Source organism: Larus michahellis, chromosome 9 (genome assembly GCF_964199755.1).
Source record: "Larus michahellis chromosome 9, bLarMic1.1, whole genome shotgun sequence".
Lineage (NCBI taxonomy): Eukaryota > Metazoa > Chordata > Aves > Charadriiformes > Laridae > Larus > Larus michahellis.
Window position 1 is genome coordinate 45,497,443 of NC_133904.1, and position 13,846 is coordinate 45,511,288.

At 56.1% G+C, this 13,846-nt stretch overlaps 1 protein-coding gene across 3 annotated transcripts; it reads right to left on the minus strand.

Annotated features, from left to right (window-relative positions):
- Positions 1–790: 790 nt before the first annotated feature.
- Positions 791–13,657, minus strand: LOC141748403 (mitochondrial fission factor homolog B-like). 3 transcript variants are annotated; one of them, XM_074600393.1, is made up of 7 exons: positions 13,501–13,657; positions 9,902–10,205; positions 9,165–9,331; positions 8,364–8,440; positions 7,108–7,269; positions 4,347–4,425; positions 792–3,896 (listed from the first exon to the last, which is right to left on the minus strand). In XM_074600393.1, exons 2-7 carry the CDS (start codon positions 10,095–10,097, stop codon positions 3,765–3,767), a joined length of 813 nt encoding a protein of 270 aa, XP_074456494.1. In that variant the 5' UTR covers positions 10,098–10,205; positions 13,501–13,657; the 3' UTR covers positions 792–3,764. The 3 variants fall into 3 exon arrangements, with proteins under 3 accessions (XP_074456496.1, XP_074456494.1, XP_074456495.1); XM_074600394.1 differs by lacking the exon at positions 13,501–13,657 and adding an exon at positions 11,302–11,449; XM_074600395.1 differs by lacking the exon at positions 7,108–7,269 and having other exon boundaries at positions 791–3,896; positions 13,501–13,583.
- Positions 13,658–13,846: the final 189 nt, after the last annotated feature.

Here is a 13,846-nt window from a genome sequence, read left to right on the forward strand (position 1 = left end):
GGGGAGGATGCACACGCGCGTGTCCCTGTGCCTCGTCACATCACTACAGCACGCCCATCCCCTGAGCATCCTCGACGCCCTGAGCAGCAAAGCGCACTTCAGAGGAGTTAACAGCAGCCAGCTTTGTGTCCAGGGGATGAAAGGGGAGGAGGGAAGCGCGCTGCTCAGAGATGCTCCATTTCCCTACCCACGCGTCCCCGTCTCCCTCTGTCACCTCCTCGGTGGCTGGAGGGACCCCAGACATCTCTCAGGGCAGAGCCTGGCTGGAGAGCGCAGCCGTCTTGAGCAACTGTGTGTCCAGCGGCTCCTGAGTCCCCAGCAAACCCTGGGGAAGTGTCACTGCCCAGGCGGGGACAGGCACAGCCAACCCAGAGATGGGCTCAGGTCCTGCCGCAGGAGGGGACGCACCAGGATTGCCTCCCGAGCCCCCTGCTTCTGCTCCCTTCCCAGCCCTCTGCCCTAGGGAAAAACAAAGCTGGTGACTCCTTCCCTGCTTCACAGGCTGTGCCACAGCTACTGCCACGATGGAAAATTTGCAGGAGTAGCCACATTTTAACACCCACCCATCCAGTTCCCTCTTCTCACACTAAGGGAGCAGAAGACCAGATGTGCTGCTCTGGAGAACCGGCACAGAGAGCTGCAGGAGATGGAGATGATCATGAAACGCATCTTTCACCAACTTCTGCCCTTGTATTTTGTTCACAAAGCTATTCTAATAACCGGTTAGCAAAAAAATTTGCATCCCCAGGGCAATAAGGAAGAGGTTAATTTTTACCCTCTTCCTCCAGCCACTTGCGGTGGCTGAGGCCGGATCAGCTCCTGATGGGCACATGGAGCCCTGTGCTGTGTGCAGGGCTGATCTGAAAGCACCAGCACCTGGAGTCCCTTCTCTATCAAAGGTTTCCCCTTTTTTTTTTTTTTTTTTTTACCTTCAAAGCCTTAAATTCCACTTGTTCTGATCTCCCTGAAAACCTGGACAGCAGAGAGCCCGAAGGAAAAAAGTGGATTTTTTGGAGCCCTGGACTGGGCTGGCGGCAGCGTTGGGTGCTGCCTGGGTGAGCCCCCAGCAGCGAGGAGGGATGTGTCACCTTGCTCTTGTCCCCACGCCACAGAGCCCGGCACTGGTCTCGCAGACCAGCGGCAGCGGCACGTGCCCCACTCCCACCTCTCCTTTCGCTCCCTGCCTCTAGATGCCTTCAAAAAGCGACAGGAGACTCCAGGGGCTGCTTCCTGGCAGCTCCCTCACACCGTACCACACAAGACGCTTTGTTTTCCGTGCACATCGCTGTGGCAGTGACCCCAGGAGACACCCAGCCCTGCCACACGTGCTGTGCTGGGACAAAGAGCCAGGAGGAGGAGGCAGGGAAGAGAAGGAGGAAATAAATAAAAGCATCGCACCCCAACAGGGACAGCGTTAACCAGAAACTCTCCTCCTCCAGATCCCCCCACAGCCAGGACGGCTGGCAGGCGTGTTTTACACCAGCGGGCCAAACAGCCTGTAGATCTAGAGGTGCCAGAAATCCAGCTTCTGATTAAATAGGAACGCGTGGCTGAGACATCCAGCACCAGGTCAGAGTCCTGCTGCCAAGGGAATAAACCTTACCTGTTCCCATCCACTGGGAGACCAGGATCAGACTCCACGGTTGGTAAAAGAAACACGTCCAGAACACACGGAGTTTATTAAAATACGCATTTTATGTGTCAGCGTTTCCAGATTTACACCAGGATTTATGCCGTACATCAAAGTCCTATCGTATTCCCTCCAACCTGCCAATAATTAGCCTTTGAGAACACATGCAGTTTGACCACCTCTCCTCCAAACATCTTCAATCCACACTTCGGAGGCGGTGCATCCCCCAAAGGGCTGACCCTTCTCAGCCCTTCTCCCCCTCAAATACAGCTTTAAAAAAAAAGAAGAGACACCACAAGCTTCCTCCAAAACACGTTTGCAATTCTCAGAGGAGAGAAACCAGCCAAACGATGTACCTGCTTTCCTGGCAGCCCCTTTATACAGACCCGATGTGTAAGGTCCCCTGGTCACCCTGACCACGTTCCCTGAGCCACAGGCCACCGGAACCACCCCTGCACCAGTGCTCCCATCCCTCACTGACCCCCTGCCAAGCCCACCACGCCATCCTGGCTCTCATCCCCAGTAAATCTCAGCACCTCTCCTCAGCTCAGCTACCAGGCACAGGTTCAGACCTGCAATTACTTGTGGGACATTTATTTATTAGTCAACGTCCAGCTGCCAGATTTACAGTCACGGATGCTTGATGCGGTTGCAGGCAGAAAACACCCGGGCATCCATGTCTGTAAATAAGACCATTGGGACACCTGGATGACCTACAGACCCAGTTACAATTACTTACAGGTGGAACAGAGAGGTCCTGTTAAGCCAATGCCAAAACCTGCCCCCAGAGCCTGCAAGCACAACTCCAGCAGACGCGCTGGATGAACCACCAGAAGTGCCTCAAAGTCACCTCGGATCCAAGTGTTACTGAACTCCACAGAAGGAAAGAAACTGCAAAGCTGTTGAACTGGGCTTGTTTCTAGCTAAAGAGCATCTGGGCCAAGAATTCCCCTCACCTGCACTCTTGCACCATCGCTGAAGTTACAGCTTGGCAGCAGACCTGGGAGCGATCCTGCCCTCTGGCATTGGCAACCTAACAAATATTTGCTGCTGCCCAAATGGGCAATTTTCCATGGCCTGTCTGGTGCCATCACTGTTGGTACAAGGTCTTATAGTCCAGAGAGTCACCACGGGGAGTTTTCCCATTTAAATCTCTCTGGGAAAGAGCCAAGCTCCTGGACAAGCCCAGACCTCAACAACGCTATTACAGTCACTTTGGATCTGAGTATTTGCAAAGCCGCTGCTGAACCACCTCCAGCAGGATGGGAGCCGAGGAGACAGTGGCACAGCGGCGGCTGCAGCGATGGGAGCTCCTGGCTCCTCCAGCTCCATACCTCCCACGGCAGTGGCTACAGCACGGGAGAACCTATGGCAGTACCACCTCCACCAAGGAACAGTTGCACACGGAAGAAAAGAAAACCCACTAGCAGTTTGAAAACACTCAACCACTCTACACAAGCTTTTGGGGTGGAAGATGAGGAACAGACCACAGCAGCTGGCTGAGGACTTTTGTGGGGTCAGAACTGAGTTATCCAAGCTGGGACGTGGTCAGGCGACTGGTCCCACCACAGTCGAAGACTGTAACAGGACTCCATGCCCGCGAACACACAACACCTTGGTTTTACATCTCCTCTGGCAGACAGCCCAAGGGTCAGGGGGTCTCCCATTGCTTTGTGCAGGACGGACACCCCTGTGTACCAGCCACCAATTTCTTATGAGACCTGGGCTCTTCACAGCAGCTTCCCACACTAGCACTGACCCCGTCAAACGTGAGGGTGGTTGCTCGTGTACACTGAGCATTTGCAGCCACAGCCCAGCCCTGGGGCTACGCCTGTCAGGCCATACTCCTCGTACCCCACCTCTCCCGGACACCCCTCTCCAGCTGCTGTGGCATGAAGTCCAGCTTCATTGCGTCCCGCACCCACCTCCGATGCTAGACCATGGGAGAGGGATGGCCCCTTCATCGTGATCAGGGCCTCAAGGACACCGATCCTCAAGGGCCTACAGCGCAAAAAGCAGGTCAAGTTAAGAAGAAACATGTTGTTTTACTGTTTGCAAGTACGCAAGCAAGGATCCTCTCCCTGCCCTCACCCACCCTGACAGGGTTGGCCAGGGGAGGTCGGGGCACGGGAAATCATCTCCTCAGCCAGAGCCACGTGTTGATGAGGCAGGCGGAGATCAGGACAGAGTAGACCAGGGCTTCTTTCTGCCGCCAGGCGTTGCACTGCTCCTCCAGCACGCGGAGCCTCTGCGAGATCCTCGTCAGCTGCAAGGGAAGCAGCGGGGCCGCTGTCAGCCCTGCGGCAAAGTGCAGGACTCCAGCGACAACCCAGCAAGGGATGGAAGGATGGGAGCTGCCATCTCCCTCAGGTCCTCCTCTTCTAGAGCAGCAGCTATCTCGGTGTGGGAGAATTAGGAGCAGTACCGCAGCCCCCGAGAGGATGCTCCAGGAAAAGGTCCTTCCCAGCAGAAGGGCATCTGAGCCCTCCACTGCCAGCATATGGAGGGGTCTGGTGGTCTCCTGCAGCCTCAGGGTAGGAGCTTGATGGCTCAACGCACACAGAAGTCCTCCCCTGCCTCTCCATTAGCAGTACCAGCCAGGACTAGCTTGGCAACACCAGCCCATTAGGACTGAGCAACAGAGCCCTGGAGCCTCCTCTCCCACCCTCCTATGGCTTTCCCAGGAAACATTCGCAGCCCTTCACCCCCGTCTCACCTGCTTTCGCATTGCCGCCATCTCAGCCATCCCAACCTCCTCCAAGGTGCTCTCTGGGGCTGGGCCGGCCTCTTGGGAGCTGCGGGAAGAAAAACAGAGATGCAGACGGACAAAAGCTGCTCGAGAGATGCAATTGCCTTCCCCCACACCGCCACCGGGAGCTGAGCCATGCAGGTAGCGTGCGCATGCCCGGGATGTGCTCTCTGGGTGCAGCATCAGGAGAGAGGACCTGCGCCTGCACAGCATCTACTCATCTCTTGTTAACCCCCATCATGCACATTCACACCCCTCCACCACGCACCCCGTAGTGATCACAACGGAACATACAGCACATGCCATGGCAGACAAGAGGGAAAACGCATGCTTGTATTTCTTTAGAGGTCCCACGGAGAGAAAATATGGTATTTACCGAGCATCCATTCTCTATAGTCACAGGAATTCATTGAGGGATGGATAAATCATCTTTAGAGCCAGCCAGGTAAATACGGATCACAGGGCCAATGCCGAAATGGAGGGATGATCTCATTTACACCAGCAGGTGAGGATCCTGCTGGTGGGAAGCAGCCATCAACTGGGGGGAGCTATCTGAGCAAATGCATCAGCCAGCAGAAAAGGGTCTGTGTTTGCCGAGACAAGGGTTTGTTCCTCTCCTGTACTTCCAGATACCACAAGCTCACTTTCCCCACCCCTCTGACAAAAAAAAAAAAAAAAAAAAAAAAAAAAAAAAAAAAAAAAAAAAAAAGCATCACTTTTTGCTCTTATAGCAAATTTTACCTGCAACTTGAAACACAAACAAGCAACCCAAGCACGCACCACTTCCTTCCATCCCTGGAAACAAAGGGGCCGCCGCTGGGATTGGCTGCTGCTCTGGCAGAGGCAACACAGACCGTGGATCTCCAGGGGATGCCCTGGAGACACAGCCTTGCCGCAGGGCCCACAGCCCCCAGCCACAACATAAAGTGGATCCGCAGTGAGACAAACCAAAATTGCCATGTTCGGTCTGTTGTTCCTATCATCATCAGCCACTACAGCAGGTCTTCTAGAATCAGAACCCCTCTATGCACACCAGTAACTCGCTGATACCGTACGGGTTAATGAGGGTCTAACACCACTCCTTCGGAGATCTCGGGGAGGGTATTTATTCCCGTTTGCAACATGATGTTGATGTTGCTGAAGACAAGCCATAAGAGCACGCAGCGATTCAATGAATCACTGCCTGAAGGTACTTTTGCGAGATAACACCTCCACGTAACGGAGCTGTGGTGAAAAATGAAAGTTGCAACAGAAAGAAAATCCAATTTCCCCCAGCACAGAGCCATTAAGAAGGGACGCGTCCTGCAGCTTCCGACTGAAAAATCCCAGTCAATACCGGTGAACGCCCTTTAGAGTAGAGCCTAGGAATTACCTTCTGATGACTCATACCCTTCAAGAGGTCACTGTCAGGCAAATATTCCAGTCTCTGCCCAAGACCAGACTTTTCTTTACTAAAATTTCAGGACAAACAAGTCAGCTCAATCTTTTGTTTGTTTGTTTCTATTGTGGCATAGGGGTACAAAGCTGCCGTACTGAAGAGATACCGTACGCATCCGAACCGATGCAAAGGACCAAGAAGAGGCATTTCAAGGTGGCTGGCTTCAAAGGGACATCGAGACCTGGGCAAAGGCCCAGGACTCACCTTGCTGTGTTACAGCAGCTCCGTGAGCTACCACCTCTCATGGTACCATGGCCCAAACCTACTACTGCCGATGGGAGGAGGGAGAAGGTCTTAACGTAGCCACTAACCACATCTGTTGGCATGCCCAGACTTTTTAAAAAAGAAAAAAAAAAAAAAAAAAGAAAAAAGTGACATTTGAAGACAGTCAGCCTACTGTGGTTAAAAGCAGGGTCATCGCTTTGCATTGTCCGCAGACAGAAGCCAGCTCTGCTGCCTGCACCTCTGCGCCACTGATGGCACCGATGATGGATGCTCGCCCTCCTCCCTTTCCGCCTGCAGGCTTTGCTCAAGGAGAAGTCGAAGTATTGAGATGTTCCTCCCGGTGCTCAGCAGCCTTAGAGCAGTGGGGACACCTTAAGGCTGCAATGATGTCTTTAAACATGTTGAATTTACTGCACTTGCTCAGGTAAGAGTGTGGTGGAGGTAGTTGCTCCAGCACATCTGGAGAGATTGAGGTCACTGCGTACCTGCTCCAGCGAGCGCGCAGGCGTACAGCACCCTGCCCACAGGCACCGGCTATGGGACGAGTAACTCGGTGAAGCCAGTTCGTGGAAAAGGTTAATTAAGAACGACCAAGACACCGCCAAGGGTGCTGGGAGCCTGCGGGAGAGGGTGTCTCTGGGACAGGACCTGGGTCAGGCAGCCCGTTCTGGATTCTGATTCCCTTCACACATTTCTCTCCGTCAGGCTATCAAGGCACGCAGAAAAATTAGTACTTGCTTAGCAGTGAGGAGCAGCTGAAAACCCAGCAACGTCACAGGCGGCGTTCGATCACTCGGGGAGCCCGGGGAACCGGTGTTAAGCTAAGCGGGAGAGACGAGCCGGGCTGGGTTAGCAGGGTACACCCAGGCTGGCCGCACAGGGCACTCCTGGGCCAGGCACCCGGAGCTGGTGGACGGGACAGGACAGGACAGGCGAGGAGGAGAGTCTGGAGCCATCCTGCTCCTGCGCCACACAGCCTGCGGTTGACAGAGCTCGTGCCTCAGCAAGGCAAAGGCAAGTCCTTGCAGAGTGACAGGGAGGTGGCTCGAGACGAGGCGAAGTCACCTGGACGGCACTGGGTCTTGCAGAGAGTTCTGGACGCGGTGGAAGAGCACCTGGCCCAGCTGGTACATGGTTTGGAAGATGTTCTGCATGGAGTAGATCCTGCCCGCCTCCGCGAGGAGGGGGAGCGGGGCACTGCGCGCAGGCAGGGGACACACGTCTGGCCTGGGGTGCACACAGAGTCACGCCTGTTATTTCCTGGCCTCGTACAGCGTCGGCATAGCCTGGCGTTTGGCAGCGCCCTTCATCCCTTCAGCAGCTCCAAGCATCTCTGGGCAATGCTATCAGCACTCAGATGCCCACGTCACCAGGTGGGACAACCCCCACCAGCAGCCCTCAGGCTCAGAGGCAGTCGCCTGACTCTTCTGAAGCTAACCATGGCTGTGTGATCCTAGAACCATGGAGTGTGTTGGGTTGGAAGGGACCTTTAAAGATCACCTAGTCCAACCCCCCTGCAGTAAACAGGGGCATCTTTAACTAGATCAGATTGCTCAGAGCCTCATCAAGCCTGACCTTGAATGTCTCCAGGACAGACATTCCAGGAGAAGATCACCAGACCTTCACCAGCTGCTCTCCCAGGGGTTGCAGAAGGCAGCTCTCCTGCCACCCAGGACAACCCTAGACTTTTAAGGGGAAAGGTGGCTCTGCCCTGGGATTAAGTTAGAGACAATTTCTCCACTGGAGAGACTCTGGAGCCCAAAGCCATGAGCAGAGGGTCATTATCACCATGCTACTGCTCACAAGCTATGCTCAAAGAGCTGAAAAGCAAATGTGCTCTCATCCCACCCTGTCTGGAAGGCACCACAAGTTTCAACAACCCTTGTAGAAACCCGGTTAAGCCCTGGTGCCTTGCTTGCCAGCCGTCACTTGCCCGTAGCCCCCAGCATTGGGCCATGCTGGTGCTGGAGCAGGAGAGCACATTGCAAAGCACTGAGAGGAAGATGGGCAGAGTCAGGGAGACCAGGAGAAGCCAGGGCAAGCAGTGAGGTCTTCTTGGCCCAGTGGCCAGGTAAGGACCAACAGCGCTCCCAGCCTGCTGCGAGAGGGGACAAGTTCTCCCACGAGCATCTCAGCAGAGAGCTCATTGCCCTGGGGACCTTCAACGCTGCCTGGCACAAACCTCTCTGACACCAGAAGCCTTGCCCCAATCTGGACACCCCCCCCACCTTGAGGCAGTGACACCAGAGAGCATCAGAGCATCACGGACGACAGGAGATGCTGATCCCCACCCGCTCCGGGCAGCTTTGACTCATGCTCACCGCTCATGGCTGTACAAGGCTAGTTGGGCACAGTCACTTGGAGTCCTCTCCCGCCGCGACCTGCTGCTGTGATGGCCCTGTTGGCATCAAACACAACCGCGTTAGCGCAGAGACCCTGCACAGGGTGAGCCCAGCCCCATGGTCTGTAGTGCCAGGAGCCCACCTGCATGGAGAAAGCACTCCCTGGTGGGAGTAATGCTCCACCATGAGCCCCAACGAGCTGATGGTGGAGCGGGTGGGGAGACATGGTCAGAGCAGGGTGAGGGTCACCATCAAGGACCCTCCTGATCTGACCTCTATTCGGATCAAAAATCCTCAGCTTAAGGCATCCGGGAATGGCTCTTGAATCTCAGGGAGGTGAAAGCCCTTGAGAAGGCAGACCAGCAGGTCCAGCAGCCAAACCAAGCCTTTGCCTGCCCATGTCAGAGTCCTCTCTTTGAACTAGTTTCACACAAGGTTAAAAATCTGTCATCCAAGAGAAACAGTGGTTGAAAAGGGGCTTCAAAAGCAGCAGAAGGAGGTTGTGGGGGGGTTGCACCTACCTCAGCCTATCTCCTGCTCACAAAATGCGGTAAGAGATCTGGCTTGAACTGATGTCCCAGCATGTAGGTGTGTTCTGGTTATGGGACAGAAAAAATTCCACCACCCCTACACCCTCACTCCTAGGACCTCTTAGGACGAGACAGCACTCCTGAAGATGAATTCTGGCTTGGGCTGATAACAGACCTCTGGAGAAACCCAACGCTAGTATTGCTCCCCCTTCCCACCACAGGCAACCCCTGTCGGCTCTCAATACAGTACCAATCGTCTGCGTTTCTGGGAGTTTGATCTGCTGTCTCCGTGCAGAAAAGGGAGCTCCCTGAGGTGGGTGGGCTGCGCAGAGGAGTCCGGGGACATGTGCACCACGACAGAGGGGACCTTTCTTTGCTGGTTCAGCAGGATGGGCCTCAAACTGGCATCTGATATTTCTAGAGAGAGGAAAGAGGGAAGAATTAAACCAACATGAATGCCCTCAGGACAGGAAAGAAGAGCGAGCCGCTCATGTAGGAGAACCAACCCTGTGTCTGTTGTTACCAGACGTACATCAAAAACCACGTCCCACAGGTGCGAGCAGCAGGACAGCCCGGAGAGGCATGGACTGGAAAGCAACCAGATGCATTGCTCCAGGAAAACAAGGTTTGGGAGCTGTTTTTTGAAGAGACGGGGCCAGATGTTTCTGCATCCCAAAGCAGGGACCCTACCAAAGGTCAAGAGGGAACTGGAAGAGATGTGGAGGGAGACGCTTCCACATTTTGCTCCTCACCTTTTGGAGCTAAGACCCCTCCTGCCTTCTGTTGGTCACCTTTGCCCACCTCTCCGCAAGCATCTCTCCACTATCCTGCCCTACCTTCCAGAAGAAAGCTAACTACAATATCTGCCCCTGTCCTCTCCTCTTGCAAAGCAAACCACTGGGGACTTTATAAAGGGATCCTATTCCCTCGGATGTTGTAGAGCCCCACCAACCTTCAGCCACCCCAAAAGACAACCCAGGACATTACCTGCAAGAGAAATCCTATCAGGGATGTGCATCCGAAAGGAAGGAGGGACATCCTCTGTCACCGGCTCCTTATCCACAGGGCTGAAGCCATCTGCTACCTTCAGCCTGTTGGGAACCTGCATCCTTTGATTGATGGCTTCTGTGAAGAGCAGGTCACAGCGGACTCGGTTCAGGTCCAGTCCCCAAAACGGCCACATTTTTTTTTTTTTATTATTTCCTCAGATTTTTTGAGCACCCTGGGGTTTCACACAGAGGAGAAGAAAGCTGAGCGAAAGCGGTAGCAAGCAGCTCTTCCAAACCAGCACCTGCACAGGGATAACACACGTGGTATAAGACAGCTAAAATACAGCCAGAAACAACCCAAAAGACAGACACCATCAGAGTTGTCCTGGAGAAAGGGGTTGTCCCACGAAGCCCAGATGGTGGGAGCAAGGGGCTGCTGCGGGTGGGAATTCCTGGCTGGCAAGGTGAGGAAACTCCTACGTGTCCTGGGAGCAAATCACGAGCTTAGCACCCATTGCCTCAATTCATAGCAAAGAAAGGACAATAGTTCAGCACACCAGTGGGAGAAGAGCAGTTCAGCGTACCCTAAAAACTAGTGGGGAAAAAAAATAATAATATTTTCCATACAGAAGTAAAGTTTTTTGGAGGGCTGGGAGCACATTTTTTGCGTTCATACACCTTCGGGGAAAAAATTAGGTTTTCTAAAAACAAAACACGACTTTTGGTGATAAGATTCCAAGGTTACCACAGGAAAAACTGAGCGCCGGACCCTTTCTCCACACACGCTTTCACTGCAGTATCCCCCAGGGCCATACCCCATTCCCCACCCGATCCAGCACCCGTCTCCTCGAGTGACCGGCGCCAAGGTGGACTTTGCCCCAAGCAGAGCTGCCAGATGCTGAACCCTCCTCCCAGAGGAGAAAGAAAAGCACACGTCAGCTCGGCCAGGCCAGCGCCGGCTCGGCTCTCTCCCAGGAGGGGACCGGCACCGAGGAGGACACAGTCCCCAGCTCTCGCTGCTCCTGGGGCAGCCGACAGCAGGAGCAGGACATGGGACACGGACACCCCCTAGGCCTTTGCAGCTGCTCAGGACACACAACTGTCCCGTGCCTCAGTTTCCCCTTTGCCAAGTCCCAGGGCTTTGAGAAGCCCTCTGGGGCCACAACGTCCCAACGCTTTCACTGAGCGATGCGAGCAGAGGGCAATCAATGTATATTTTTGAGAGAGGAGCCCCCAAAATAACCACCTTCCTGGCTCCCACTCTTTATTCTTTATCAAAAAGCTGCAGCCAAGGAGAAAACCCCAACAAGCGAGGTCTGCTAGACCCCAGACGGACCCCAGCGCTGCCCCAGTGTCCCACATGCACGCACAGCCCCTCCGCACCCTTCTTGCTGTCACCTTTTGAGCTCGCCATGACCAAAAAGGTCCCCCTTTGCTTCCAGGTCAAAATCTCCACCGTAAGAGGGACCACCTGCCCCAGCACAGCCCAAACAGCCAGAGGAAGGAGAGGTTTTTCCTCTTCCAAAGCTCAAGAGGGTGAAACGGGAGGAGGCGAGCGAGCGGGAGCGTGCAGGGGCCCTGCCTTCTTAGATCACGTCCGGGGACTATATTTAGCCGCCGAGTCTCTGACGCCGCGTTTCCAGCCCACCAGGCTGCTCCCCGCCGGCAGCAGCCAGGGCTGCCCCCCACCACCCCCCTCGCTGCTGCTTCTCGGGGTGCTTCGGACCCTCTCATCTGCCCCAGCCCCCTGCCACCCCCTGGGATAACACCCAGGGAGAGGGGAATCCCTGGGGAGCAGCACCACCTCCCAAAGCCCGAACGACCACGGGAGACGCGGCTCCTGAGTCACCGATCCCGTCCCCTGCGGCAGACGGGCCCTGTAACGCCAGGAACACGAGGGCGGCAGAACCGGCTCCATGTCCGCAATAACCAGCCCTTCCAGTGATCACCTGCCTCACGCTGCTCTCTGCTCCTCCTCTGTCATTAAAAACCTTTTAATTAGAGAGACACAAATTTGCCCGGCATCAGCCGCGGCCATTTCCTGCTCCCAGCCGCGCAGAGATGAGATCCCCGTCTCCGCAACTGGGTCTGCCCCAGAGGCGCTGCCGGAGACACGGTGTGCGGGGGCACAGCAGCCCCCCTGCTGCCCCACACCTTCTCCACCACCCGGCCCAGACCCAACACTGGCACGGGTGACACCAACCCACGGGTGACACCAACCCACAGGTGACACAACACACCTGCACCCCGCTTCTCCCCAAAACCTCAAAGAAAGAGGATTTTTGCAGGAACCCCCCAGCTCGGGAGCGGGGCAATAAGTCCTGGGACGGTCCCAAAGCGGTGTCAGTCCAACGGGAGAAACCTGTGTCAGACGCCCAGCCCCACGGACCAACCACCATGGAGACCATCAGGTTTCTCCTTCACATTTTTGGTGCTTTAGAGGAGCAACCGCCCTGTGTTGCTTTCTCAGCCTGCTCCCCGGGAAACCAGCATATATTAATAACAATAAATCTGGAGAGGGCAGACTGGTTCATTTTCTAATCACCTATGAAAGCGCTGCAGCTCCCAAAGAGCAGAGGGAAGGGAGGGGAGGGAGAAGCAGGCTCAGAGAGACGAAGCTATTAAGAAGAGAGGAAAAAAAAAATAAATAAAAAAAATCATCTGTCAAAACCCATAAGAACAAAATGCTTAAGTGGCTGGATTTCCTCCTTTAACTTTCTTTAGGGCTTTTTCTAGCTATTGCCAAGCAAACCCCTCCTCGCCGGCGGAAGAAGACTGCTTCTCAGCCTCTGCTTTGGCACTTCTCCTCCCATTTGCAGCGACGGGGAATTTCCGGCACACTTAAGCCCGGGAGTAAGTAGGTTGAAGACCCGCAAGCCAGGAAAACCTGCCCTGGGGTGGGAAATCCCACAACCTCCCTCTCCCCATCCCTCCCAAGGCCAGGATGCTCCATAGCTCCATAGGAAGCAGGCGGGGGTACCAGCCCGGTCCAGCACCCCCCCCTCCCCACCTCCCAGGATGGGGTGCTGGGGGGAGCAGCCCTCTGCTAGGGGGCCCGACCCCGCTCACGGCTCTGTCCTTCAGTTTGGGGCTGTACGTTGTCACGACAGGGAAGGGAACGGGGTTTTTGTCACCTCCTGCCGCCCGCCGCCGCCCCCAAGCCGCAGAGCCGGGGCGACCCCTCCGCCCCCCGCGTCCCCTGGGCTCGGCCGAGGGATGCGCTGAGGAGCGGAGCACCAGGGACCCCGGACGCAGCACCCCGGCTCTGACCACGGCGTGGAGGGGGGGGGCGGGGGGGGGGGGAAGCGGAGAAACTTGGGCCAGGGGACACGCGTGAGAGGAGCCCCCCACTCGCGGGGTGGGAGGAGGGACGGGAGCGGGGTTTGGGGGCGGCTCCGGGACACGGCGGGGTGGGGGGGGGGGGGGGTCTCCCATGCCCTCCCGGTGCGGCATCCCGCCCCTCGCCCCCCAGGGTCCCGCTGCCGGACGCGCTCCCCCGCCGGGGCCGCCGGCAGAGCCCCGTCCCGACCCTGGCACCCACCGGCTTTGGGGCTGGCCGAGCCGGGGCGGGGTGGGGTGGGGAGTGGGGGCACTTACTTTTTATTTTTTGCAGTCCAAGGCTACCGTGGGACCTGTAAACAGCCGCGCCCGCTGCCAGCGGGGGCGGATTGTCCCCATCCCGTCCCGCCCCCCCCCCGGCAGCCCGCCCGCCGCCCTTAAAGCCGCAGCCGGGCTAATTAACGAGCTCATCAGCGCGGCGCCCCCCCGTGGGCAATGGGAACACCCCCCCCCCTCCCCGGGCAGGTCAGCCTCTCCCAGCACCGACCAAGTTTGCCGGAGCGAAGGGATGGCTCTTGCCAGGGGTAAAACCGGGGGACAGAAGCAAAGGTTGGGGCATCACCCCCCCGGTCCCCACGCACAGGGGCGTTCGCAGGGAAACCAA

Coding starts and splice junctions, on each gene's coding strand:
- LOC141748403 (XM_074600393.1), bottom strand. CDS start 10,097: ATGTGGCCGTTTTGGGGACTGGACCTGAACCGAGTCCGCTGTGACCTG. Junction 4,426..7,107: donor CAAGACCCAGTGCCGTCCAG/GTGACTTCGCCT, acceptor TTCTTCCCGCAG/CTCCCAAGAGGCCGGCCCAG. Junction 3,897..4,346: donor TGGCGGCAATGCGAAAGCAG/GTGAGACGGGGG, acceptor CTTCCCTTGCAG/CTGACGAGGATCTCGCAGAG.